The sequence below is a fragment of the Ahaetulla prasina genome, chromosome 5, assembly GCF_028640845.1.
Source record: "Ahaetulla prasina isolate Xishuangbanna chromosome 5, ASM2864084v1, whole genome shotgun sequence".
Lineage (NCBI taxonomy): Eukaryota > Metazoa > Chordata > Lepidosauria > Squamata > Colubridae > Ahaetulla > Ahaetulla prasina.
The window spans coordinates 48,857,322-48,884,681 of NC_080543.1; the positions used below are offsets into that span (position 1 = coordinate 48,857,322).

Consider the following 27,360-nt stretch of genomic DNA (forward strand, 5'->3'; position numbering starts at 1 on the left):
AACTGCTGTAACATTTTTATAACAATAATTATTTATTCAAAATATTATACCTTCAACACTGCAGTTCCAAGATTTCTACTGTCCTGAGTTAAGGCAGGAACAGACTCTTGAACTTGTTTGTTCACACTTGTTTAATCCTGTTTCCACAGATGCCTCACAATCAGTTGGTCTAAGAAGATGGATGAGGAGAGCTAAGGCCACAAGGGGTTGAGGTCATAAAGTCATTTGATCTCATTAACTACATCACTCACCACACCATTCACTTCAGAGGTCATCTCAACTGAGGACTCTAAGGTAGCTGATGAAAAAAAAATAGTTGACAATGTTCGTTCATCCTATTTTTTATGCCACATATACATAGCAAAAGAGATGTAAACAAAACTATCAATCAGCAAAATTTAAAGACCAAAATCAAAGCTGTTTCTGCTAGTTCTTTAACATAGCATAATCATGCCGTGATAGCGCCTAACTTTCTCTACAGTCCCACATTATTGGGGGGACTGCCTTTCTCTACAGTCCCAGAATACTGACTTTGTGTCATATTTAGCCCATAAGTAAAACAATTTTAAATTTCCATTCCATTCCATTCATGGTTTTACCTCATCACATCCCATCTCAAGTTCTATAAAATCTGTAATGTTTTCTCACAGTTACCTTGCAGGTAAGGAAAGGTGACCTATTGTGTCTCTGATCAAAGATGTGTTTTGTATCAAGAAAAGCTGACATATGCTTTCTAATTACAAACTATCACCCACTCCAACTAATTCATGCTGGAAACCAGAATCAAATGCAAAGGTACAAGATGGGGAATATGTGGCCTAATACTTGTGAAAAATGTCTGAGCCATCATGTTTATTACATTCTAGACCCTTTGCAATATTTGTCCTTGTTCTCTTTTATTATGATTGTTTTTATTTTGGTAATATTTTGTATACATTTTGAAATGATTTTTAGCCCATCTCAATGAGTCATTTAGCACTGCCAGTTACAACCCTGATGGTGAGTTTCATTAATTTCTGTCAGGTAGCAATACTATTAACTTCATTTTTGAAGTATGCATCAGCATATGGAAGATAATTCTTTCCATCAATTACTGGGAATAAATATGAAAATAGATATAAAAACCAACTTCTTATTTAAGGTCTTGATTTAAAGTTACAAACAGCCTTTCTTTGGCAGAGAAATATTTCGCTTCTGGTCCCAGTGTGAACAGAGGGTCAAAGAGAGTCAGAAACTGACAGTAACAATCCTGAGGAAGAGAATTCTTCACTTCAGAATATTTTGGCAGTAGGGGAATGTATTTTCATTGACTGATTCTTCTAAAATCCAAAGGATTTAATAACCTGAATGCAATGAATAAAAAGAAAGCATAAACTAAATCAGAACCCTAACAGCAAATCAGGAATGTTAGTAGTAATTTTGCCAATAAAGATTCACAAATAATGCTTAGCCATTGCAACAACATTTCTTTGTTGTGTTCTATGCTGGGTAATTTTCTTAATAACTCCTTTAATTTAATTATTTAATTAATAAAAGTTATTATTTAATTTTTAATCCCACCTTCATTACTATTATATTATTGTAATCCAAGGGGATAAATATACATAACACTCCTTCTCCAGTTTTTCACACAACAACCCCATGAGGTGGGTTGGGCTGAGAAAGAGTGACTCGCACAGTCACCTAAGAGTTCTATGCCACTTTTTAAGCCTAAAATAGCACTACAGCTCATAGTCTCCGTTTTTCTATCATACTATCATATCTTAACCATCATACTATTATTGATTTTATTGATTATACAAATGTTTCTAAGTAGGTACAATACTAATGAACTGACGATAATAGCATGAGTACCAGATCAACTCATTTGCCTATTGAAGAATTTTATGGTGACCACAAAGAAACAAACATAATATTTATCAACACAATAAATCAAAAGAGAAAAAAGAATGTTCCAAAGATTCATACTGTTGACTTGTTTCTTTGGCTTATATATAGAAATACATGTACTGTATATTAATTTCTAGAATAAATAGAAATTTGAATTAATTCTGTGGAACAAAACCTTGGATATGCTAATAAAACCACTCTGAAACCTGGAAGCAAGGAAGAAATCTTTTATTGAAAGCGGGAAAGCAAAATATTTGCATTTTTCTGTCAGATTATGTCACTAGGCAATGTCAACACCATGAATAGAAAGGCAATAGAAGAAGTCTATGCTGTCAACTTCAAAACTCAAAGGGATAGTGGCCAGAGAGATGAAATAAAGAAATGGCTGCTATTTGGAAAGAAGACTACAACAGAATTAGATAAATCATAAAGTACAGAGATATCACACTGCCATAAAAGTGTATATTGTCAAGGCCATAGTTTTCCCAGTTGCCAAAGCTGGTTCATCAGAATGGCTGAATAAAGAAAAATCAATTGTTTCACATTATGGTACTAGAGTAAATGGCTAAGAACACCTTCAGACACAAATCATTAGATATCAGATGGAATAAAAGAAAAATACCATCTGGAAGCACTAAAATGAAACAAATGTTTAAATATTTTAGATTCATAAATGTGAAGACAAGAATTACTACACATTCTGACAGTTGGAAAAATGAAAAGCAACTGAAAAAAAGATTGACAGAAGACTATAAATTATCACTGAAGGCACAAGCATGAACTTACAAGTAATCAAAAGAATCAGTTACTGACAGACAATCCTGATTAAATGATATCATAAACAGTTTGCAGAAACTGAATTAAGTAAAATAATTATTTTACAGTATTTGTGGTTGGAAAAAAATAAATGTCTAATAGCTGTTAATATTTAGGATGAAAGAAAAGAATAGACACTACTTTTATATCACTATTAAATGAAGTGGAATTATTGTTAATCATGACTTAAATATTTTAGCATTTTAGAGCTGTTTTGTCCCATAAAGTCACAGATTTTCTAGCTTTCAATATTTTTTTATTTCTCTTTGCTCATAACATCTCATATATTCAACATGGCAAATAAAAATTAAAGTGAATGAACACAGAACCTGTCTGAACTAGGCAGTATAAAGTAAAAAGATACTGCAAAGCATGTAGGGTTGTGAACATAATAGTTCTCAAGTCCTTAAAATAGCTATTATTTTTCTTAGGAATGTGCAAGTAGTGATAACAACCAAAACCAGCTTCTTAGGGCCCAGAAGTATGACACAAAGATAAGATGTATGGAAACTAATAGGACAGATAGAGTGATATCGACAGGTGGCAGTATTTGGAGTCAAATCTTTTACCATACTGAAGATCTGGGTGGGAGGGACCAAGCCCACAATGGCATGAATTAGGGTGGGTCCTTGGCTGGTAAAATTTGCTTAACAATGGCAATTAGCATTACTAAGATTGTGGTCTCTAAGCAATGTCATCACATGACATCTTGCTTTATGACTTCATCCCTTAATGAGCAAAATTTGGTCCCAATTATGGTAGTTAAGTCGAAAACTATATGTAATGGCAAGAGTTCATAGTACAGCTTGTTATTCCATTTTGCAATGGTGTTGCAACACCATGTGACTCTTTGGGCTTGGACTGTTTACAAGATTTGTTTCTTTTTTTAAAAAAAAGCAGATATAAAATGGTTTACATTCCAAATCTGAGAAAAAATGTACTTTTAGGGAAAATCAATTCTTTAATTGCTAAATAAATGTTATTCTAAAATGACCCTATAATTTTATGAGTATTTAATCAAAGTAACTGTGATTTGCATTGAAATTGGTTAGATACAATTCGTATTATTTAGAGAAATCTTAGAATCTAATCCTTATTATAAACTTGGTGGATGATAATCAGAGTTAGAGATACTGGGTTGAAATACCTGGTTTGTGTTTTAGAATTATTGCTAAATTCTCAAATAATTCTTACAAATAAAAATGTTAAAAATACTTTAGGTTTTAAAGAAATAATTCAAATGTTACTATTTCAAATAATACACAAATAATAAGACCATAAATAATACTAAAATATTCTGGAATATAGTAACTAAAGTACTACTTTCAATTTCAGATTTCAATCTTGCTTCTCTTTTCTAAGTTAATAATTAGAATACAATCATTATTTTTGTCAACATCAATTTCTTGTTCTGGAAAAGTTAATAAATTGGAAACACACACACATACACGTACATATACATATAAATATACACACACATATATACACACATATACACACGTACATAGCCAGTTAATAAATGATCTGGTTTATTTAAACCAAAGGGTACAGTGAAAATGATCAGTTTCTTTGTGACTTCTGACCTCTGAACTACAACCTCCTTGCAGCTAAAACATTCAACACCTCATTTAATCTTTTCTCACTAAAGTAGCATAGTAGTGAAAAAGGAAAGGAGAAAAAATAATCTCAGGACTTCATCAATTTTTCATGAATTTTCATTTAGACCAGAGCCTCTCTTGCAGTGGTCAATAGATCAAGCTGCTATCTCAAATTTAACAGCTGGGGCTACAGCTGCTATCTCTGGTGCTACAACCAACTCTGCCTAGATCAGAAGCAATGTCAACCAGATTAGGACTTGTCTCTAGTCCTTCAAAGCAGAGACCTGATAAATGAAATTCAAATTCTGTCTCTGTATCTTTTTCAATATATTTTTTATGATCATTTCACTTATATTTAGCAATTTACATTTGCATAAAAGGAGATCAAGTCCTGTTAAGATAACGAAATATTCATAGCCCATTGTTACAGAAGCAAATGTGGTAATTTCTGTAAACTATATCTTGAATATGGTATTATTTCATTTCCACAAATGAAGCTAACTTTAAATGGACATTAAATACACTTGCAAAAGAAAATAAAATTATCACAAGAATATTTGATTTATTAATATAAATAGTTTATAGTTATAAAAAAATTGTAATTTATTTGAAGAGTTAAAGTGACATTAAAAGCATAAAAAACATTGTTCATGAAACATTTGCTAAAACAGAAATAATTCTCACTAGCAAAATAGAATGAAATACCAACTGATATCTTAGCATAAATGGTTAGGCATGACTACAGCATTAACAAACTTATATCAATGAACAAAACAATAAGCATACTTTCCTTTAATGGTCCCATAAACTTTACGGATAACACAGTAGTGGGTTCCTCTTACCTTCACTACAGGTTTGGAACCAGGAGCAAGCTTCTGCGCATGGCATTTCTGTGCATGTGCATGGTGCTTCTGCGCATGCGCGTGGCACTTCTGCAAATGTGCAGTGTCCGTGATGACATCTGGGCGGGTGGACAAAGCCTCCCGCCACAGCCACCAATAGAAACCCACCACTGGGATAACATTAATAAAGTTAGGAATGCATAGTGGAAAGTATACATTTCTCCACTATGATTCAAAATATTTCATAATGTCTGGATGTTGTTTAGAATTACTTACATGCTACTTCCAGAGATGCATTACGACTCACAGCTTCCCCCAGATAGTTCCTGGCAACACAAACATAACTTCCTTCATCTGGTTTACTCCTGCGTCCATGTACAATTCTTAGAAAAAATAAAGATCCACTAGGAAGCAACATGCGATGTGAACGGGGGTCATCTTTGTCAGTCTCCACACGCTCTCCATCTTTGTACCACTCAATAATGGGAGTTGGTCTTCCTTCAGCCTTGCAGTTCAAAGTTGTAGGCTCTCCTTTAGAAACAATAACATCAGATGGATGCTCTACTATTCGTGGAGGAAAGTCTTCCTGGCGAAGACGAGATCCTAATGACAAAGAAAAAATAATCAGTAGGACATTTTTAAAACTCTTAATTTTCATAAATGAAATAGTCATAGACACTCTGTATGTAAGCATGTCCCACAGAATTCACCAAAGATTAATTCTGAATGAATTCATACAAAACACATGAGAACATTTTAGCATCTTTCCCATAGAGATTGTATTTATAAAATCATACGCACATTCTTCAATGCAATGCATTTAAGGTTGGTCTATATAAATAAAGTTCAATTTCGCATTGAAAATCAGATCATTTTTCACCCACTACTAATTTGAATTATTACATTTGTGGGACTATTCATTTCCTATGGAAGTGAGAAGTTCTAGAATGAATTCAACAGACATTTGGGAGACTAGAAATAATTGCTCTTTTAATAAAGATGAAGATAGTATGTGAAAAATATATTTAGAGTTATATAAACATTGACTACTATATACCCTTCTTCCCTTAAAATACTAATCATAAAGCAGATCCTTGTGCAGAAATATGTCTACTTTACTCTTTTGAAATTTTATTAGAAATAATTGGCTTTAAAACATTTTAGAATTTTTGTAAAAAAATCTTGGATACCAATAGTCCTCCCTACCTAGGATATATGCCTTGCTATCACATCACATCATCCCTTGCAGAATCACATCAGTATCACATCAGATACCTGTACAATTAGCACAGGGCTCCCCCAAGGCTGTGTGCTCTCCTCTTCTCTCTGTATACCAATGACTGCATCTCTAACAATCCATCTGTTAAATTACTGAAGTTCGCAGATGACACAACAGTGATCGGTCTCATTCGAGACAATGAAAAATCTGCATACAGACAGGAGGTTGAACAACTAGCCTTGTGGTGCGACCACAACAATCTGGAACTGAACACACGCAAAACCATAGAAATGGTGGTAGACGTTAAGAGAAACCCTTCCATACTTCCACTTCTTACAATACTACACAACACAGTATCAACACTACAGACCTTCAAATTTCTAGGTTATACCATATTGCATGATCTAAAATGGACGCCTAACATCAAAAACGTCATCAAAAAAGGACAACAAAGAATGTTCTTTCTGCGCCAACTCAGAAAACTCAAACTGCCCAAGGAGCTGCTGATTCACTTCTACAGAGGAATTATTGAGTCTGTCATCTGCACCTCTATAACTGTCTGGTTTGGTTCTGCAACCCAACAAGACAGACACAGACTTCAGAGGATAATTAGAACTGCAGAAAAAACAATGGCTACCAATCTGCCTTCCATTGAGGACCTATATACTGCACGAGTCAAAAAGAGGACTGTGAAAATTGTTACAGAACCCTCACATCCTGGACATAAACTGTTTCAACTACTACCCTCAAAACAATGCTATAGAGCACTGCACACTAGAACAACTAGACACAAGAACAGTTTTTCCCAAACGCCATCACTCTACTAAACAAATAATTCTCTCAACACTGTCAAATTATTTACTAAATCTGCACTACTATTAATCTTCTCATCGTTCCCATCACCCATCTCCACTTATGACTGTATGACTGTAACTTTGTTACTTATATCCTTACGATTTATACTGATATTGTTTCCTGATTGCTCATTTGTAGCCTATGACTATCATTAAGTGTTGTAAGTGTTGTACCTTTATGAAGGTATCTTTTATGTACACTGAGAGCATATGCACCAAGACAAATTCCTTGTGTGTCCAATCACACTTGACTAATAAAAAAATTCTATTATAATAGCAGTTTGAAACACCTTGAAAAATAATGGGTCACCCTTATTTGTGATGTTTATTTTTATTTATTCATTTTATTTATTTATGTGTCAACAAGAAAACAAGTAACAGAATAGACATAGACATATGAAAAAAACTGGCACAAAAAAGAATATAAATTGGCTAAACATAGCCATAAACACATAGAATGATTACCTATAATTGGGAACGGAAGGACAGGGACAGTAGGCACACTGGTGCGCCTATGTACGCCCCCTTAAGGACCTCTTCAGAAACATGAAAGATCCACAGTTGACAGTTTATGGTGAAAGGTACGGGGATTAGAGAGACTAATAACAGGATAAGGGAGAGTGTTCCAGACATTTACTACTCTATTGCAGAAGTCATATTTCCTACACTTAAGATTAGAGCAATTTACATTGAGTTTAAATCAATTGATAGCCCTTGTGTTATTACGGTTGAAGTTAAAGTAGTCATTAACAGGTAGGACATTATGGTAAATAATCTTGTGTACTAAGCTTAGGTTGGAACATAGACGGCGTAGTTCAAGGCTATCCAGGCCTACAATTTCAAACCTGGTGGTATAGGGACTTTTATTTCAAGCAGGGGATTTGAGTACTCTTCTAGTAAAATATCTCTGGACCCTCTCTAATGTATTGATGCCTCAAATACAGTGAGGGTTCCAGGCAGGTGAGCAGTATTCAAGGACAGGTCTGGAAAAGGTTTTGTATGCCCTAGTTTGAAGTATAGCTTACCAGAGAGAAAACTTCATAAAATAACGTTGACAACTCTTAATGCCTTTTTTGCAATGATGTTACAGTGAGCTCTGGGGCTTAGATCTTTTGAAATGAGTACTCCTAGGCCCTTGAAAGAGTGGGGTCAACTTTTAGATCATTACCAGCCACCAAATATTTGAAGTTCTTATTTCTATTGCCAAAGTGCAGGACTGAACATTTGTTAGCAGAGATTTGGAGTTACCAATTGTCTAACCATTCAGATACATAGTCAAGGTCATTTTGAAGGCTAATAGATTTGTCTGACGTGTTGAATAGTTTAACATCATCGTCAAAGAGGACACAGCTGCTTATAATTTAGTCACAAAGGTCGTTGATATAAAGCAGAAAGAGAGTTAGACCTAGAATGCTGCCTTGGGGAACACCGCTGTTAACAGGTGTAGGATTTGACAGGGCGCTGCCTATTTTGACCACTTGTTGCCTGTTTGACAGGAACGCAACTATTCAATTATGTAGGGGTCCAGAAATGCCATAAGATTTTAATTTCAGAAGTAGTTTCTCATGCACTACTGAATCAAAGGCTTTACAGAAGTCAATGTAAATTGCATCTATTGCTTTGCCCTGGTCGAGTTGAGAGGTCCAGATGTTTTGTATGAGTTGCAGATTACATGACAATTTTTTCTTGAAACCAAATTGTTTATCAGAGAGTAGGTTATTTGTCACTAACTGGAGGTTGATGGATTGATTTATAATGAATTCCATGGCTTTACACGTGACACAACAAAGAGAGATTGATCTATAATTCTCAACAAGGCCGGGGTCACCTTTTTTGAAGATAGGTATGACTGTTGCTAATGACCATATGTCAAGCAAGGAGTCCATTCTAAAAAATACTTCATAGATGGTGCTTAGAGGTTCAGCAATAGCGGAGGAAAGCTTTTTAAGAAAGAAGGCACATATTCCATCAGGACCAATAGATAGAAATGGCTTTAGTTTGTGTAGTGCCCTTATGAAGTATCTTCAGTAAAATCAATGTGGATTAGATCATTGCAATTGGACGAGGTATGACTAGGAAATGAGGGGGAGATGCCATTGCTGTTGACAAAGACTGAACTGAAAAAAGTATTGAAGAGATTACCTTTAATGGCATCATTGTTACAATCTTCACCATTTGGCCCTTTTAGAGGTGGACTGGTTTTAAGTCTTCAAGTTTGGCATTTATGAAATTATAAAAGGCATGATTGGATTTTGTGTGTAACAACTCTCCCTCCTGTTTGCAGTAGTAATTGATACATTCTGTTTTTATTTGGTGGCATATGAATTTATATCAGTTTTTGAAGTTAGCCAGTTTTACCTTTCCGCCAAAGGGATTTTTTTTATTGGAGTTTCCTTATTGATATGGGTAATTTGTTCTTTTTAGCTTTGGATGTTACTAATCGTACATATAGATTAATGACTCTTTGTATTTCAAGTAGAAAAATGTTATAATAGTCTTCAGCAGTGTAGCAGTCATTGAATAGGATTTGCCAATCTAAATGTGAAAGGTGTGCAGCTATGACATCGTAATTTGCTTTTTTAAAGTTGTATTTAGAAGTCCTATTATGAGATTCCTTGTAAGGATGTAAATTTAGACAAAAGTCAATCATGCAGTGGTCACTGTTGCCAAAAGGTTGTTTAAAGTGAAGGTCATAAACTGTGTTTAAACTGTTGCAGAAGATTAAATTGAGGCAGTTGTTGAATCTAGTGTTGTTAGATACCAACTGATCAAGTCCTAAAGTAATGACGGCATTATACAGTTGAATGTATTGATTCAGTAGACCACTCATTTAGGGTCCGATTAATGAGGTAAATTGAGGTCACCAAGAAAAATAATTGGATGTGGGCATAAGGCTGCCCATGTTAGTAAAGTAGTTAGTTTACTAGCATGATCAAGGTCATAATCAGGGGCTGAAATATATGTTATATATTTTGATTATTATCTGGATTGTTGGCTGGTAATTATTTTGTTTTTGTCTGAGTAAGTTCTTTATTGAATTTATTATTTATTAATAAATTTAATAAAGAACTTTTATTATGTAGATAGATAGATAGATAGATAGATAGATAGATAGATAGATAGACAGACACACACACATACACACACACAAACATACATACACACACATATACACCGTATTTTCCCCAAAATAAGACCCTGTTTTATATTTTGTTGAACCCTGAAATAAGCGCTTAGCCTTATTACCATGCACTCAAGAGTCTGATTGGGCTTATTATTAGGGGATGTCTTATTTTGGTGGAAACAGGGCATATACATACATACATACATATGTATATGTATATGTATATATGTATATAGGTGTGTGTGTGTATATATATATGTGTGTGTGTGTGTGTGTGCGTGTGCGTGTGTGTATATATATGTAGGTCTTTGGCAGAACAAATATATATATATACTTGAAGACTTGAAGTCACCAACATCCTCTGCTCCAGCAACCCACCCAGAAGCAACTTACACAAATAAGAACAAAAAGCACTCACCAACTTGAGGAAAGACAATAACATAATCATTCTCCCAGCAGACAAAGGCAACGCCACAGTGGTGATGAATACATCTGACTACCAATCCAAACTATCCAACCTACTCCAAGACCCCGCTTACAAACCTCTAAACACGGACCCCACCACCTACCTGGAAAAAAACCACCAAATCCAAAATAAAAGCCTCCCCCATCAGTGAAGAGATCCAGCAAAGAATCATCCCCAGAGAGAAATCTTCCAGATGCCCCAAGCTTTATGGTCTCCCCAAGATACACAAAGAAGGAACACCACTCAGACCCATAGTCAGCTCCATAGGCTCACCTCTACAAAATCTCGCCAAATTCCTTGCCAAACAACTTCAGCCCTATGCAGAATCCATCACCTCACACGTACAAAACTCATTCCACTTCATAGAAACAATAAAGAAACAAAACCTACAACCCAGCGACCTACTCGTGAGCTTCAATGTCATATCCCTCTTCACCAAAGTGTGTATTAAAGAAGCCTTCACAGCTATCCAAAACAAATACAACCCCCCCAAATACATCCTAGATCTAACCAACCACTGCCTAACCAACACATACTTCATCCATAACGGACAAAGATACAAACAGATAGAAGGCGCACCCATGGGATCACCCCTCTCACCCGTCATCGCAAAGCTATATAATGGAATACTTTGAAACCAACGCTTTAGATAAATCTGAACTCGAACCCAAACTCTGGCTTAGATACGTAGATGACACTTTCGTAATTTGGCCACATGGAAAGGAGAAACTGGACAACTTCCTCACACATCTCAACAGCCTACACCCCAAAATACAATTCACTCTGGAAATAGAAGCTAACAACCAACTCCCCTTTCTGGACGTCCTAATCTACAAAAAACCCAATGGCTCCCTAGGACACACCATCTACCAGAAAAAAACACACACCAACCGCTACTTAAACGCACAATCACATCACCATCCTGCACAGATCAGCTCCATAGCCAAGACTCTCATCTCCAGGACCAAACGCCTAGCCGACAAAGACCACCTGAAAACTGAATTACACACTCTCAGAAATGTATTAATCTCCAACGGATACCAAAGAAACACAATTACCAACCTAATCCAAAGGGAGACACCGCCCAAGAACCAAGACACAGAACAAGACAACGGCATCGCCCTCCTCCCGTACATCAAAGGCACCATATATAAAATCAGCAAAATTGTCCACAAACACAACATCAAGATAGCCTTCTGCACAGTCCAAAAAATAGCCAACATCTTAAGAAACACCAAAGACAAGATCCATCTAGAAAACCAAGGAGTCTATGAAATACCATGCAAAATGTGCCCAGCCACATACATTGGACAAACTAATAGGAGAATAAATGCACGCATCGCAGAACACAAAAACACAGTCAGAAAAGAAGAAAAAACCTCCTCCCTTTTCCAGCACTTTAAAACCACAGGACACGAAATTGATTCTGAAGGAACCAAATTCATCTCCAAAATTGAACACTAGAACAAGAGAATAATTATGGAAGCCATTGAAATAGAGAAACACCCCCACAATATGAATAAACGGGACGACATCTCCCACCTACCAGACATCTGGAAACCAGCCTTGGTCAACAAATGAGTCCCAGCCACAAAAATTGACACTGGACCCAGGATAACACACAATGCCACCACCAATCATCCTCACCAGATTCAAACCCAAACCCATCCCACAGACAAAACACAACCACCATCCAGAAGCCAGACCATGCTGACACCACTGGCTGCTGCGCCCCCCTCTGATCCCCACACAAAACAGGCTGACACACACCAGGAACACATGACAGGACCTCGGAGCCAAACCAGGGCCCAGGATGCTGCATCACAGCCATCTGCTCAAGACATCACATCACAGAACTTCAGCTCAGGAACAAAAGACCAGGACCATACCCATACAGGATGCTACGAAACAGCCAACCAATCTGCAAACACCCATTCCATCTACCAATCAAGATGCAACCACACAGCCAACCAACCCGCTCACAGCAACACTCCCCACCTCCCCACCAGTATTTATAGAGATGGCAGCTCCAACCACTCTTTGCTCAAGAAGCACGAAGCCGAAGACACCAGCCTGAAGATGATGAGACCTTGTCGAAACGTCGCCAAGATACTCTCAACCTTATACGAGAAAAGACCTGAATATGCCAAGACCTACATACCTATACCCATGAAAACCTATGAAAATAAATACCTACATACATACATACATACATACATACATACATACATACATACATACATATATATATATATATATATATATATATATATATATATGTCTTTGGTTGTTCGGGTTTTCTCCGTGTAAAATTGGAAGTGTCTTGGCGGCGTTTGACAAGTCTCATTCGTCATCTTCAGGCTTCAGCTTCGTGCTTCTGGGAGCAATGTGTGATCGCAGCTGTTTCTTCCTTTTAACTGCTAGTGGGGGTTTGAACTGATTGGGTGGGAGCTTGGCTGTGCTCTGATTGGATGGGTTTTTTTGTGCTCTGATTGGCTGGGGGTGTGTCCTGTTTGGGTGGGGGCTTGGTTGTGCTCAGTTTAGTCTGTGTTGCAGGGGGATTTGAGCTGGTGAGCTGCATAGCTGTTGTTTGGCTTTGTGGTCGTGCTACATCTTCATAGTGGGTGTCAGTTTGCTGCATGTATGGATTGGAGGGGTTTGAAATGGCTAATGTTCCAGCTGCGGTCTGGCTTCTGGTCCTTGGTCGTGCTTCATGATCAGTGTGGGTTTGGGTCTGCTTTCTGGGTGGATGTGCGGTGGTGACATCCTGTGTGGACCTTGTGAGTGTGGGTCTGGTGTCATTCCTCGTGTTAGGGACTCGTTTCCTAATATACAAAGCCATTTCAAACCCCTCAAATCCATACATGCAGCAGACTGACACATTAATTATTTATTATTTCATTTTTATTGTTTATGTAGTCATTAATACAGAGCAACATTTCACAATAAGATGTGATGCTTTCGTGTACCGTGGTAACAAAGTTCCTTTAACTTACATTTTGTGCAATGTATGCAGTGTGTGATTTTTAAAAAATCATTTTGTTCATCTACAATGAGAAACTAATGAGAGGTGATAAGAATTCAAGTAGTGTGTAAGTTATTTAATTTAATTTAATTTAATTTATTTATTTTGTCACACAGTATATATAAGCATAAGTATGAAATAACTATACAATATATAAGCATATATATGAGTATGTAATAACTATGTTAATTGGATATAACAAAAGGAAACAATAGGACAGGAACGGTAGGCACGCTTGTGCTCTTATGCACACCCCTTACAGACCTCTTAGGAATGGGGTGAGGTCAATAGTAGACAGTTTTTGGTTGAAGCTTTGGGGATTTTGGGAAGAGACCACAGAGTCAGGTAGTGTATTCCAAGCATTAACAACTCTATTACTGAAGTCATATTTTCTGCAATCAAGATTGGAGCAGTTAACCTTAATCTTAAATCTATTGTGTGCTCCTGTATTGTTGCAATTGAAGCTGAAGTAGTCTTCGACAAGAAGGACATTGTAATAGATGATTCTATGAGTTAACTCAGGTCATGTCAAAGGCAGCGTAGTTCTAAATTTTCTAAACCCAGGATTTCAAGTCTGGTGGCATAAGGTATTTTGTTGTATTTAGAGGAGTGGAGAACTCTTCTTGTAAAATATTTCCGGACACGTTCAATTGTATTGATATCAGAAATGTGGTATGGGTTCCAAACAGTCGAGCTGTATTCAAGAATTGGTCTAGCAAATGTTTTATATGCTCTGGTTAGTAGTGTAGTGTTTTTGGAGAAGCAGCTACGCAAGATTAGGTTTACAACTCTTAAGGCCTTTTTTTGCGATGTAGTTACAGTGGGCTTTGGCACTTAGATCACTTGATATGAAAACTCCAAGATCTTTAACAGGGTGGGGGTCATCAGTAAGGTAATGTCCATCAAGCTTGTACTTAGTGTTTAGGTTCTTTTTTCTAATATGTAAGACTGAGCATTTGCTGGTTGAGATTTGGAGTTTCCAAGTTTTAGACCATTCAGATACAAAGTCAAGGTCTTTTTGGAGGATAGCTGTATTGTTGGTGGTGTTAAATAGTTTAACATCGTCAGCAAAGAGAACACAATTACTTGTAATATGGTCACAGAGATCATTAATGTATAATATGAAGAGTGTTGGTCCAAGAACACTGGCTTGGGGAACGCCACTTTTGACAGGAACAGGATTTGATATAGCATTGCCAATTTTGACTACTTGTTGTCTGTTTGATAGAAAAGCTGTTATCCAATTGTGGAGGGGTCCTGAGATGCCGTAGGATTTTAGTTTTAGAAGAAGTTTATCATGTACTACTGAGTCTAAAGCTTTACAGAAGTCTATGTAGATTGCATCTATTGCTTTGCCCTGATCAAGATTTGTAGTCCTTATGTTTTTGCAGTGAAGAAGTTGTAAATTACATGATAATTTTTTTCTGAAACCAAATTGTTTATTAGAGAGTAGGTTGTTCATTTCTAGGTGGAAACAACTCTTTTACAATCTGTAAATCTGTGAATGAGTTCTAAAAGCAACAGTACGCAAGTGAAAAGAATATACCAGAAAAACATATGTTAATATTAACTGACCATTTTCAGTAAGCATAATGTATCATTACAAAAAAAATGTAATGTCCATAATTCACTTGAACTAAATGCAACTGATCTTAAAAATATGAAGTGCAAATAGTTAATTGTTCTGTCCTCCTTTGCCTCCGTCCAAGTGATGGCTTAATTAGCTGGCACTATCAGCTCTGGCAGCAGAATAGCGAACGTCTGCCAAGTTCTCTTATTTTTATTTATTTATTTTTTATTGTTTATATTTATATACCGCCCTATCTCCCAAAGGACTCAGGGCGGTTTACAGGCATTTAAAAGCAATAAATACAATCTAAAAACAATTAAAAAACTTATTCAAAAGCCTAATAATTAAAAATATAAAAAATTAAAACCCAAGTTAAAACCCACAAACTAAAATCTAACTCAGTCCTGCGCAGTTAAATAGGTATGTTTTAAGCTCGCGGCGGAAGGTCCGAAGGTCCGGAAGCTGACGAAGTCCTGGGGGCAGTTCATTCCATAGGGTGGGAGCTCCCACAGAGAAGGCCCTTCCCCTGGGCGTCGCCAGACGACATTGCCTCGCTGACGGCACCCTGAGGAGTCCCTCTCTGTGAGAGCGCACGGGTCGGTGAGAGGTATTCGGTAGCAGTAGGCGGTCCCGTAGATAACCCGGCCCTATGCCATGGAGCGCTTTAAAGGTGGTCACCAAAACCTTGAAGCGCACCCGGAAGGCCACAGGTAGCCAGTGCAGTCTGCGCAGGATAGGTGTTATACGGGAGCCACGAGGGGCTCCCTCTATCACCCGCGCAGCCGCATTCTGGACTAACTGCAGCCTCCGGATGCCCTTCAAGGGGAGCCCCATGTAGAGAGCATTGCAGTAATCCAGGCGAGACGTCACGAGTGCGTGGGTGACTGTGCACAGGGCATCTCGGTCCAGAAAGGGGCGCAACTGGCGCACCAGGTGAACCTGGTAAACGCTCTCCTGGAGACGGCCAAATGATCTTCCAAAGACAGCCGCTCATCCAGGAGGACGCCTAAGTTGCGCACCCTCCATCGGGGCCAATGACTCGCCACCGATGGTCAGCCGCGGATTTAGCTGACTGTACCGGGATGCCGCATCCACAGCCACTCTGTCTTGGAGGATTGAGCTTGAGCCTGTTTCTCCCCATCCAGACCCGTACAGCCTCCAGACACCGGGACAGCACTTCGATAGCTTCGTTGGGGTGGTCCGGCGTGGAAAGGTACAGCTGGGTGTCATCCGCATACAGCTGATACCTCACGCCGAAACCACTGATGATCTCACCCAGCGGCTTCATGTAGATGTTAAACAGAAGGGGCGAGAGGATCGACCCCTGCGGCACCCCACAAGTGAGGCGCCCCGGGGCCGACCTCTGCCCCCCTGTCAACACCGACTGCGACCGGTCGGAGAGATAGGAGGAGAACCACCGATAAACGGTGCCTCCCACTCCCAATCCCTCCAGCCGGCGCAGCAGGATACCATGGTCGATGGTATCGAAAGCCGCTGAGAGGTCTAATAGGACCAGGGCAGAGGAACAACCCCTATCCTGGCCCTCCAGAGATCATCCTGCTTGACCAAAGCCGTCTCTGTGCTGTAACCGGGCGGGAAACCGGACTGGAACGGGTCTAGATAGACGGTTTCATCCAGGTGCAGGGGAAACTGATATGCCACCATACTCTCTACAACCTTCGCCGCGAAGCGAAGGTTGGAGACCGGACGATAATTACCTAAAACAGCCGGGTCAGGAAGGCTTCTTGAGGAGGGTCTCACCACCGCCTCTTTCAAGGCGGCCGGAAAGACACCTCCACCAAAAAGCGATCGTAATCGCCTGGAGCCAGCCTCGTGTCACCTCCTGGTGGCCAGCACCAGCCAGGAGGCACGGGTCCAGTAAACACGTGGTGGCATTCAGTCTACCCAACAACCTGTCCATGTCCTCGGAGCCACAGGGTCAAACTCATCCCAGACAATGTCACCAAGACCACCCTCGGACGCCTCACCTGAGTCACCGCAATCTTGGTCCAACCGTCCCGGCTGAGCGATTTTATCGTATAGATAACCGTTAAACTCCTCAGCACGTCCCTGCAGCGGGTCATCCGCTCCCCTGGTGAAGAAGGGCAGGTCACCCGGAACAGGCGGCTGGGCGGTTATCTGCCGACGCAATGAGGAGGCGTAGCGCCTCGCTTCCCTCAATGCCACTAGGTAAGTCCTAGTATAGGACTTCACTAGTGTCCGATCAGCCTCTGAATGGCTAGACCTCCAGGAACTCTCTAGGCGTCTTCTTCGGCGCTTCATCCCCTCAGCTCCTCGGAGAACCAGGGGCGGTTGGGACCTGCGCCGGGTCAGAGGCCGCAAAGGCACGACACGATCTAAGGCCCCCGCCGCGGCCCGTTCCCAGGCCGCAACAAGTTCCTCAGACGTGCCGTGAGCCAGACCCTCAGGGAATGGCCCAAGCTCCGTCCGGAACCTCTCCGGGTCCATCAGGCGCCTGGGACGGAACCAACGCATCGGCTCCGTCTCCCTGCGGTGTTGGGTGGCGGTCAGAAAGTCCTGATATCTCCCTCGATGCTGGTGAGTCACTTCAGCTCTTAGTTAATCAGTTGATTTGCCGGCTACGAAGAGACACAGCAGTGCTCACTGCCTTTCTATCCTGTGGGGTATGGCTCTATGACTCAGTATTTCCTAGGCCTGCCCCACCCCTGCTTCCGTTGTTCCCTCCTCTCCTGCCTACAAAATCTAGGGTCCAACCATGCCTGATTGCTATCAGCTGGGTCTGAAGGCGTGGCCTGGGGGGGGAAGAGTCAGGGGATGGAGGCCTCATTATCTCTTCCACCTAGCCTGCTTCTGGCTCCTGGAGCTGAGCCACGGAAGCCAGTGCTCCCGAGGTAAGTCCTGACGGCCCTTCCCCCTCACTTTCCAAGTCACTTTCTGGCAGCAGGCCCGGCTCCAAGTCACTTTCTGGCAGGAGGCCCAGCTCGGGGGGCGCAGACACAACATTAATATTATAATAGACCATTATTCACTGTACCATACAAGCAGAAGTGGGCTGCTACCGGTTCGCACCTGTTCTCCCGAACTGGATATTAATTTTCTGAGAAGTTCGGAGAACTGGTTGTTGGAAGAAATCTTTTCCCACTTTACAGGGCTACAAGGGAGCCAGGAAGGAAATATTCTGGTATGCCTGTATTTCTAGCCTAATCCTTATGGTAATTGCCCTGCTGCTTTAAGTGTTTTCAGAAACTGCCTCTGGGATAAGCTTGTTACATTGTAAGCCTTACGCCCAGACTTTCTATCTGTAGACTGTGCTTCTCTGGTGTCCTGTCCCCCCACTGAGCTTTTTGGTGGTACTTTTATTCCTGGGGCTTGACTTCCTTAAAGATTGTTAAAGGGTTTTTTAAGCTTTTAGGAGTATACTTCCAACATGGCTGGAACAACTATTTACAGAAAGGTTGGCATAGACATAGAAGAAATGGCTGAGAGGCAGGATGCAAGCTTGGCATTTTGTCTGATTTTTTTACTGCCTTTCTGGGGACATGTGATTTTTCCTTAAATCTGGATGATTACCTAAGGATATCTTGTGAGGTGAGTGATACCAGCTGGTATCTTTAAGTGGTGCAAATGGATCTAATGATTACTTCTCCTGGGTGGGAAACTGTGCTTTGTCAGTTCACTGAGCACAGGAGTCTCTTGTCTATGGGAATTGTTCAGTCATCTAGGTCATGATTGTCCCAAAAGTGCTTTTTTCAAGAGGCAACGGGACTTTCTTGGTTTCCAGAAGCAACTTTTGGACAGGAGTCTCTTGCATTGCTTCGGAATGGGCAAGGCACATGATTGCTTCGGAGTGGGCAAGGCACATGATTGGGCAAGGCACATGATTGCTCATTGATAATAAGTGGATCCTCCTTCCAATTTGTTTTAGTTTTCTCTCATGATAATATGGCATAGTAACATGGCACCAATTGTAGAAAATTAGCACCCATCCCTCTCCTAGAAGAATGAAATATTTTAAGAAATATTTGAAAGGAAGAATATATTTCCCTGAATGAGAAATGGAAAAACATAATTTCTTAGAGGGAGAAAGCAGCCCCCACCTTCCTTAATAGCCCACAGAAGATGTCAGCACTTAAGAGATAGAAAGATAGCTATATTCATAGGCAAAAATTCCCCGCAGCAAGATCTGAATAAAGGCAGAATGGGATTCACTCAAAATGTTAATTTGTCTCTTTAGCTTGGCATTTTGTAGCCCAAATATGCCCACCCACTTTCTGGAGAGCTTAAATCACCTCTGCTAAAGGGTTTCACCTTATGAGCAAGAGTAACTTGGCTGCTGATAGTTATCCTTGTATTTTAACTATTTTAATTCCTCAATGTGCTCTGGCAACCTGCTTGATTTGTGACTCTGGGTTGCAGGTATTGCTGAGGAAAAGGAAGGTATTCAGACAGAATGGTTTAATAATAATAATAATAATAATAATAATAATAATAATAATAATAATAATAATAATAATAATAATAATAATAATAATAATAATAATAATAATAATAATAATAATAATATTTTAATTTGTATACCGCCCTTCTCCCGAAGGACTCAGGGCGGTGCACAGCCAAAATAAAATACAAAACAAACAGCACATACAATACTAAGAACAACCCCTTAAAAAACTTATTCAATTGGCCAAAATTTAAAATACAATGATACCCTATAAAATTTACAAAAATTTAAAACCCATAAAAACAAATTAAAATTTTAAAATCAAGCCAGTCCAGCTAGACGGAATAAATAGATTTTAAGTTCGCAGCAAAAGGTCCGAAGGTTGGATAGCTGATGAAGTCCAGGGGGAAGTTCGTTCCATAGGGTAGGAGCCCCCACAGAGAAGGCCTTCCCCCTGGGGGCCGCCAGTCGACATTGCTTGGCTGACGGCACCCTAAGGAGTCCCTCTCTGTGAGAACGCACCAGTCGCTGGGAGATAGAAGATGGCAGTAGACGGTCCCATAAGTATCCTGGTCCTAAGCCATGGAGCGCTTTGAAGGTAGTCACCAATATCTTGAAGCGCACCCGGAAGACAACAGGCAGCCAGTGCAGTCTGCGCAGGATGGGTGTTACATGGGAGCTCCGAACCGCTCCATCACCCGCGCAGCTGCATTCTGGACTAACTGGAGTCTCTGGGTGCTCTTCAAGGGGAGCCCCATGTAGAGAGCATTGCAATAGTCCAAGCGAGAGGTCACGAGAGCATGAGTGACCGTGCATAGGGCATCCTGGTCCAGGAAGGGGCGCAACTGGCGAATCAGGTGAACCTGATAAAAAGCTCTCCTGGAGACGGTCGTCAAATGGTCTTCGAAAGACAACCGCCCATCCAGGAGAACGCCCAAGTTGCACACCCTTTCCATCAGGGCCAATGACTCGCCCCCAACAGTCAGCCGCGGCTGCAGCTGACTGTACCAGGGTGGCAGCATCCACAGCCACTCCGTCTTGGAGGGATTAATCTTGAGCCTGTTCCTCCCCATCCATGGTTTAGGTTTAGGTTTCCATGACAGCTGTGACTCATTGATATTGATATTGATATTGACTCATTGATATTCACTGTGTATTCACCATTTCTAATCTAATGACTGGTACTTAGAAAAGCTTTTTGCAAACAAAGCAGCTTTTTGTATTTTTGTACAAGTAATCCTTGATTTATAATAGTTCCTTTAGTGACCATTCAAAGTTACAAGGGCACTGAAAAAAGTGACTTATGACACAACTGTTGCAGCATCCCCATGGTCATGAGAGGGCGGGCGAGACGAAGTGCCCCTCAACGTAAGTGACATCAAGTTGGCCACGCCCACCCAGCCACGCCCACCCAGCCATGCCAACCATTAGGGCAGGGAACCTGGTTGTTAAAAAATCTGTAGCTCACCACTGCATCCAAGTAATTTGCTGGCATTTTGAAAATATGGCCCCACTTTTAATATTAAATCATTTTAATTCAACTGGTTTTTTACATTTTGGCATTACTATATCAGCATTACCTTGTTCAATTGGAATCTAATTTGTATTTTCTGATCCTAAAATAAATAAAATTTCTATAGTGATCACAATACTACAGAAATGAACAAATATTTACTAATTAATCCTTCAAAAATGTGATTATGATTTAATGAAGGAATGTATTAAATAGCGGTTTAATTTGTAATAATCTGGCATTATTTAAAAAACTCATTAAAATTATATAAATTCTTTAAAATATATGAATTTTCACATAAGGCTTCATTTACTTTATCCATTTAACACAGGAAAAAACTAATAGACTTTTAGTATATTCTATGTATACACAATGGAACAATTTAAATGAGGAAAAAATGAAGGCTAGGGAAAGCGGTTGCTATGAATATATAAAATGCTTTTGTAAAGATCTGAAAGCAAGAAGAACACATATGGAAAATGGGAAGAAGTCAAAGTTATAAAGAAATATATAAATAGTGGGGAATTGTAGGAGGATACAATAGTAGGATAGAGACAACAAGAATGCTTTATTTTGGCTTCCTACATTGAGCAGGGAATGGTGTTATTAGCCTAAATGTAGCCTTTCAATTTCAGGATTCTTTGTGTTGGAGGGGAGAAGCCCAAATATTTTAGGAATACACATCTCTTACATATTGCATATATTTAAGTACTTTTGAAATTCATATGAATTTTATTGTTTTGGAATATTTTTTCTTTTTCTGTATGCTTGGATTTTTAATTTTAAGAGTGATTTTATATGCTGTCCAAGGTTGTCATACAATTGGATAGCCTTATAAATTTAATAAAAAGTGAAGTAAAATATCAAGATATATTTTAGAGCTCTCCAAATCTAGTATTCATACTTCAACATACTACTTAAAGAATCAATTAGAAATTCAGTTATTTATTTATTTATAATTACATTTCTATACCGCACCATCTCCCGAAGGACTCAGGGCAGTGTACAGCCAATATTAAAATACACATATTTTACACACATACACACATACACACACACACATACACAGCCAATATTAAAATACACAGTTATGCTGATATCACTCAGTCTGAGAACTAGGATGGACCAGCAGACATTCAACATAAATTTCAGAAGCCATAAATACAATATTCTCAAACAATAGCGTGCTTATGCACAAATATTTTTGTTTTTTACCATAAGAAAGAACCTATCAATTGATAATGTGATTAATATATTTGGTGATAAAGCAACATATTAACAGTTGAATATATGTAACAGCTTATTAAAATAGCATCATGGGCAATTATTACTAGGAATTTCTATTATCTTGGTTAGCAGGACATTAAGATAGCACATTACATAACTACAAATCTGGAATTGTGAAGAAAAAATATTGTAAAACAAAGCCTAGCAAATTTCTTGGGTGCCAAAAGCAGGTTTAAAAAAACTTATGTAAGATTAATATACGTAGTTAGCACAGCTAGAAAGAAATTCCTATGTCTTGGCATAATCACAAATCTTCAACAGGGGGTGAGATTTTTTTTTGTCCTCTGTAACTAACTTAATGAATGAAGTACTAATTAACATTATGGCATTGATAAATGGAGAGAGAGATTAGAGATGTACTTGATAAGTCAGTCTTTCCCAGATGGACTGTCAAAGCCACATTAATTCCTATCTCATTGGAGCATCTGCTTCTCCCATAATCCCCTGCCCCTTGGTATAACGAACACAAACTGTTGTGACTCAATTCGATTTATATCAATCTAATTTCTTTTAATCCAATTTGTATTCCAATCTACTTCCTTCTAATCACTTAAATCTTCAGCCCCCATCTGGTAAATTTTCTATCAAAATTAACCGAGCAGATGCCTCTACAATTGTCTTCCACAGTCAGGCTAATCATGGCCTAGCTGGGGCCTACAGAATATTCTCAACTGATACGTGACTTCCACTGTTGATGTTCTTGTTATAAATACGGTGTTGCATAAAGACCATTTTGCTTAATAGGCTCTCTTCATAAAATTTGAATAGGAAAATAACTGGAAACTTAAAATATGAAAACAGAAAAAATAAGGAAAGAGGTTGTTACATAATGATTGGTTGCCATTCCAGTATTTCTTGTAACTTTTATTGGAAATCACGAACATAAAATGGACAACACCATAAATAGCTTTACATGAACTTTGGATGACATTGTCACTAAAGTAATGAAATTACTTTGATAGCTTTTGAAGATTACGAAGATTTTGAAGATTTTTTTACTTTCACTTATTTCTTCAAGATTACTCATTATATAATATTTTTCTAGATTTCTTGGAATTTGTGCATGTAAACCACCATGATTAGCCAATGATTTCCAATTACAGCCACTTATATGCTAATTTACATTTAGAATATTCCAGTTCAGGAAGAATGCAACTTTACAGAGATATTCAATCCCTATATGGGGACTTTTCACCTAATGTGTCCCTGTCTTTTCAGAACACAGTTCCAAATTTCTTTAACAAGACCGAAGATTTTATCACAGACTCATCCAATTCAAGTAAAAGTGCTACAGTAGGTATCATCAATATACAAATGACACTTCATTCATTTTCTCAATTTATTTTGCTCAATATTAAAAAGAATGCTTCTCTAGCATTACGTACATGAATTATTAATGATTTGTTTGCTTAATATGCTTCCCCTAAACTAATTTTTCATCATCATTCGAAATACCCAGCTTTTAACCAACTGCAGTTTAAGTCATTTGTTTTGTTTTTTCACTTTTAAGTTTAAATTCGTATATTAAGCAACACATTATTCTTGTTTCCAGACCATTATGCTGATTCATTCTGTAATCTTGCTAAAAGTTTTACTGCAATGTTACATAAGTGGATTAACAATTATTCATGTAGAAAGGCGGAATACACAACATTCCAATAATAATTCATGTGCACAAAATTGGCACCAACCCAGGCAACTAAAATTCATGTTGAATATTTCAGATTATTTAACATCTTACAGAATTTCTTTGGCATTTACATGTGCTTATCTCTGTCCTGCACATGTGCTACAGTCTCAGTTCAAGCCTTTTTTTCTAAGGTAATGTTCTTAAACTAAATACGAAGTATTGGAAAACTTACTTATAAGTGAGTATCTAAGAAATTATTTTCCCCAGTTTTTTTAGCACATAATTTTGAGGACAGAAAAATAAAATAATAAATATCTATAAGTATTATGCTGAAAGCAGAATATTACTTTATGGATTATATATTTACATGGACTGAATCTTCCTTCTCAAAATTAACCTACTGATCCTTTTATACTATCTCTAGTTATGCTTGCTCAGTCTGCTTGCAGTGACAGGTGGTCTAGATTTTCTACTTAGAAATCTGGTCACCCTGTATTTGTAACACCTCTCCAGTTAGTGTCATCTGTGAATTTAATTAACATGCAGTTTACCCGCTTGTGTAGATTATTAGTGAAGATGTTAAATAAAACAGAACCCAAACAAAATCCCTGCATCAAAGCAATTGACACTTTTTCCCCTGATTCTACACATGACTCCCTATCATTACTTTCTATTTTTAGCTTTAAACTAGGTGTTATTGTCTGGTAATACAAGAACAAAGCCAATTTGCATTAATCATTTAAGCAAAGATTAATAGTACTTAGCATTAGATTCTGGCAGTAATAGTAGCAAGCTTATCCATATATTTTTAAAAAATCTAAACCAAAATAAAACGTGTCTATTTTGTGACTCTTTTAATTTTGTTCCCACTTATTTTGTTCCCACTTATCTATTGGCTTATAACTTGCTACATTATTAAAATATGAAATTTAGAAAATAATTGCTTCCAAATGTTTATGATATAGGCAAGAATTAGTGTGTTCTAACAGAAAGAAATAATTTTTAAACTAAAAGATAAAGTTAGATTTAATAACTTTAACTGTTGCCAAATATATTTTGAACAGGCTATTAATCTCTCCCCTTCTCCCTCCCCCCCTAAAGCAGACAAAATAATTTGTCGATCTAAAACAAAGTAACATTCAGAAGCAGATCAGATGCCTCTTTAATTTACTGACGTTTAACAAGGAGGAGGCTACAGTACAGTAAGATTTCCAAGATTGTTATAGCAATAGCAGTAAAAGTAGTCTTAGTCTTTTACTACATTTCAATAATATTTGTGATATAGTGTATATCAGGGATAAAGCTAAAATCATTCATCTTCTACTTAAGACCTAAGGCAAGGACCACTACTGGCATACAAAGTGCCTTTAGCAATAAAGGAGAATTTTTGTAGCTCAGGATTGAAATGAGGCATCCTTCGTGCCTTCTGAGTCTTTTGTTTTCTTGCAGACATTTCATTACCCAAACTAGGTAACATCATCAGTGCTAGTAAGAAGTGGGATTTACTTCAGTTTATATTCTACCAGCTTGCACTGTCAGTGTTGATGAGAGTGGCCTTGGAGGTTCTTTGGTTGGGCAGTTTACTGTGAGCTTGTTTGGTAGTTCCTTGATTGGGCTTTTGTTGCTGATTGTTGGTCTGATGTTAATCTTGATATTAATCTATGCTCATCTGGATGTTGACTACTGGTGGAGAGATATTTCAGTCGTTTTGTTCCCTTTTTGGTTTGTAGATTGTTTCTTTTACACAGTATGTAGACATTGTTTATGTCTATTGATGGCTAATTTGTCAGTGTGCCTAGTTTCTAGAAATTCTCAAACATATTTGAACTTGGCTTGGTGGATGATGGTCACATGGTTAAGTTTGTCCATACGTTGTGAAATTAAAGAGTTTGCATTATGCTAGCTGGTGTTCATGGATGCGTTCTGCCAGTCTACCTGTTTGTCCTATGTAGTACCTAATGCAATCATTACACTGTATGTTGTAGATGACTCCTGTTTTTTCTGCTGGGGCTGCTGAGTCTTTTGATTTGCTTAGCATTTTTGAGAGGGCTTTAGTTGGTTTGTCTGTAGTCAGGAGTGAGATTCAGCCAGTTTGGACCAGTTCGGTCAAACTGGATGCTAACTTTACATCTGATTCACCAAATCAGTAATTGCAAGGACTGGCTGACCCCGCCCACCCTGCCCTACGCCTCCCACGAGTTGACCCCGCCCACCCTGCCCTGTGCCTCCCACACAGTCCATTTTGGATGCCAGGTAAGTGCAGCGCCCGCGTGGAGGCTCTGGAAGGGTGAAAAACAAGCCTTCTGGAAGTTCAAAAACTGGCCTGTTTCTGACCTCCAGAGCTTAGGGAAGGCCATTTTCGCCCTCCCAGAGATTTGATGAAAGCCTCTGGAACCTGGGGAGGGTGAAAAATGGCCTCCTGGAAGTTCCGGAAGTCCAAAAACGGGGCCATTTCTGGCCTCCGGAGGGCCTTCGGAGCCCAGGGAAGGCTATTTTTGCCCTCCTGGAGGCTCGAGGGAAGCTTCCGGAGCTTGGGGAGGGTGAAAACACCTCCCCCCACCATGATGCAGGAGGCAGAGTAGAGAACTGGTTGCTAAAATTTTTGAATCCCACCCGTGTGTAGTCATAGATTGTATAGCTAATTCTGGGTCTGTGAAGGTGAAAACGAGGCCATGATTTCACCATCTATAGTCACATCTCTGATTGAAAGCACTGTAGTGAGGAGTTCATAGAGTGTATGCTTTCCTTGTGAGGTACCCAAGTTCACAAGGTACCTTTATGCAGAATTCCTCCCCCATCAAAATGAATTTTCATCAATATGCAAAAGTCTGTTACTGGTCTCAGCAGCCAAATGTACATGTGTGAAGTTGGTGAGTCTCTCTTATTGATATTTTACCTCTTTCTTTTTTTTACTTGAAATTGGTGCTCATCCCTCATAGAGTGTTCTTGTGAAGCCCACAATTTACACAACAGGTTCTGACAATCTTGCCTCAGGGTTAATTTAAACCTTGGTCCTCATGTGAAAAGCCAGTTCTTTAATCCAGTCATTTTGGATTAAAGCTTCATTTAAAAAATGTAGGCATTTGATTATCACGGTTATTAT

General features: G+C 38.8%; 1 protein-coding gene across 8 annotated transcripts in view; it reads right to left on the reverse strand.

Moving 5' to 3' along the window:
* The window catches only part of ROBO2 (roundabout guidance receptor 2), a 668,594-nt gene that overhangs the window by 383,288 nt on the left and 257,946 nt on the right, over positions 1-27,360 (reverse strand). For 6 of the 8 annotated variants that reach the window (XM_058184861.1, XM_058184864.1, XM_058184867.1 and 3 more), the window contains one exon: positions 5,423-5,749. In XM_058184861.1, coding sequence (XP_058040844.1) covers positions 5,423-5,749 — 327 coding nt within the window. Of the gene's footprint in view, positions 1-50; positions 291-5,422; positions 5,750-27,360 lie in introns of those variants that run through there. The other 2 variants (XM_058184868.1, XM_058184869.1) reach the window with 2 other exon arrangements.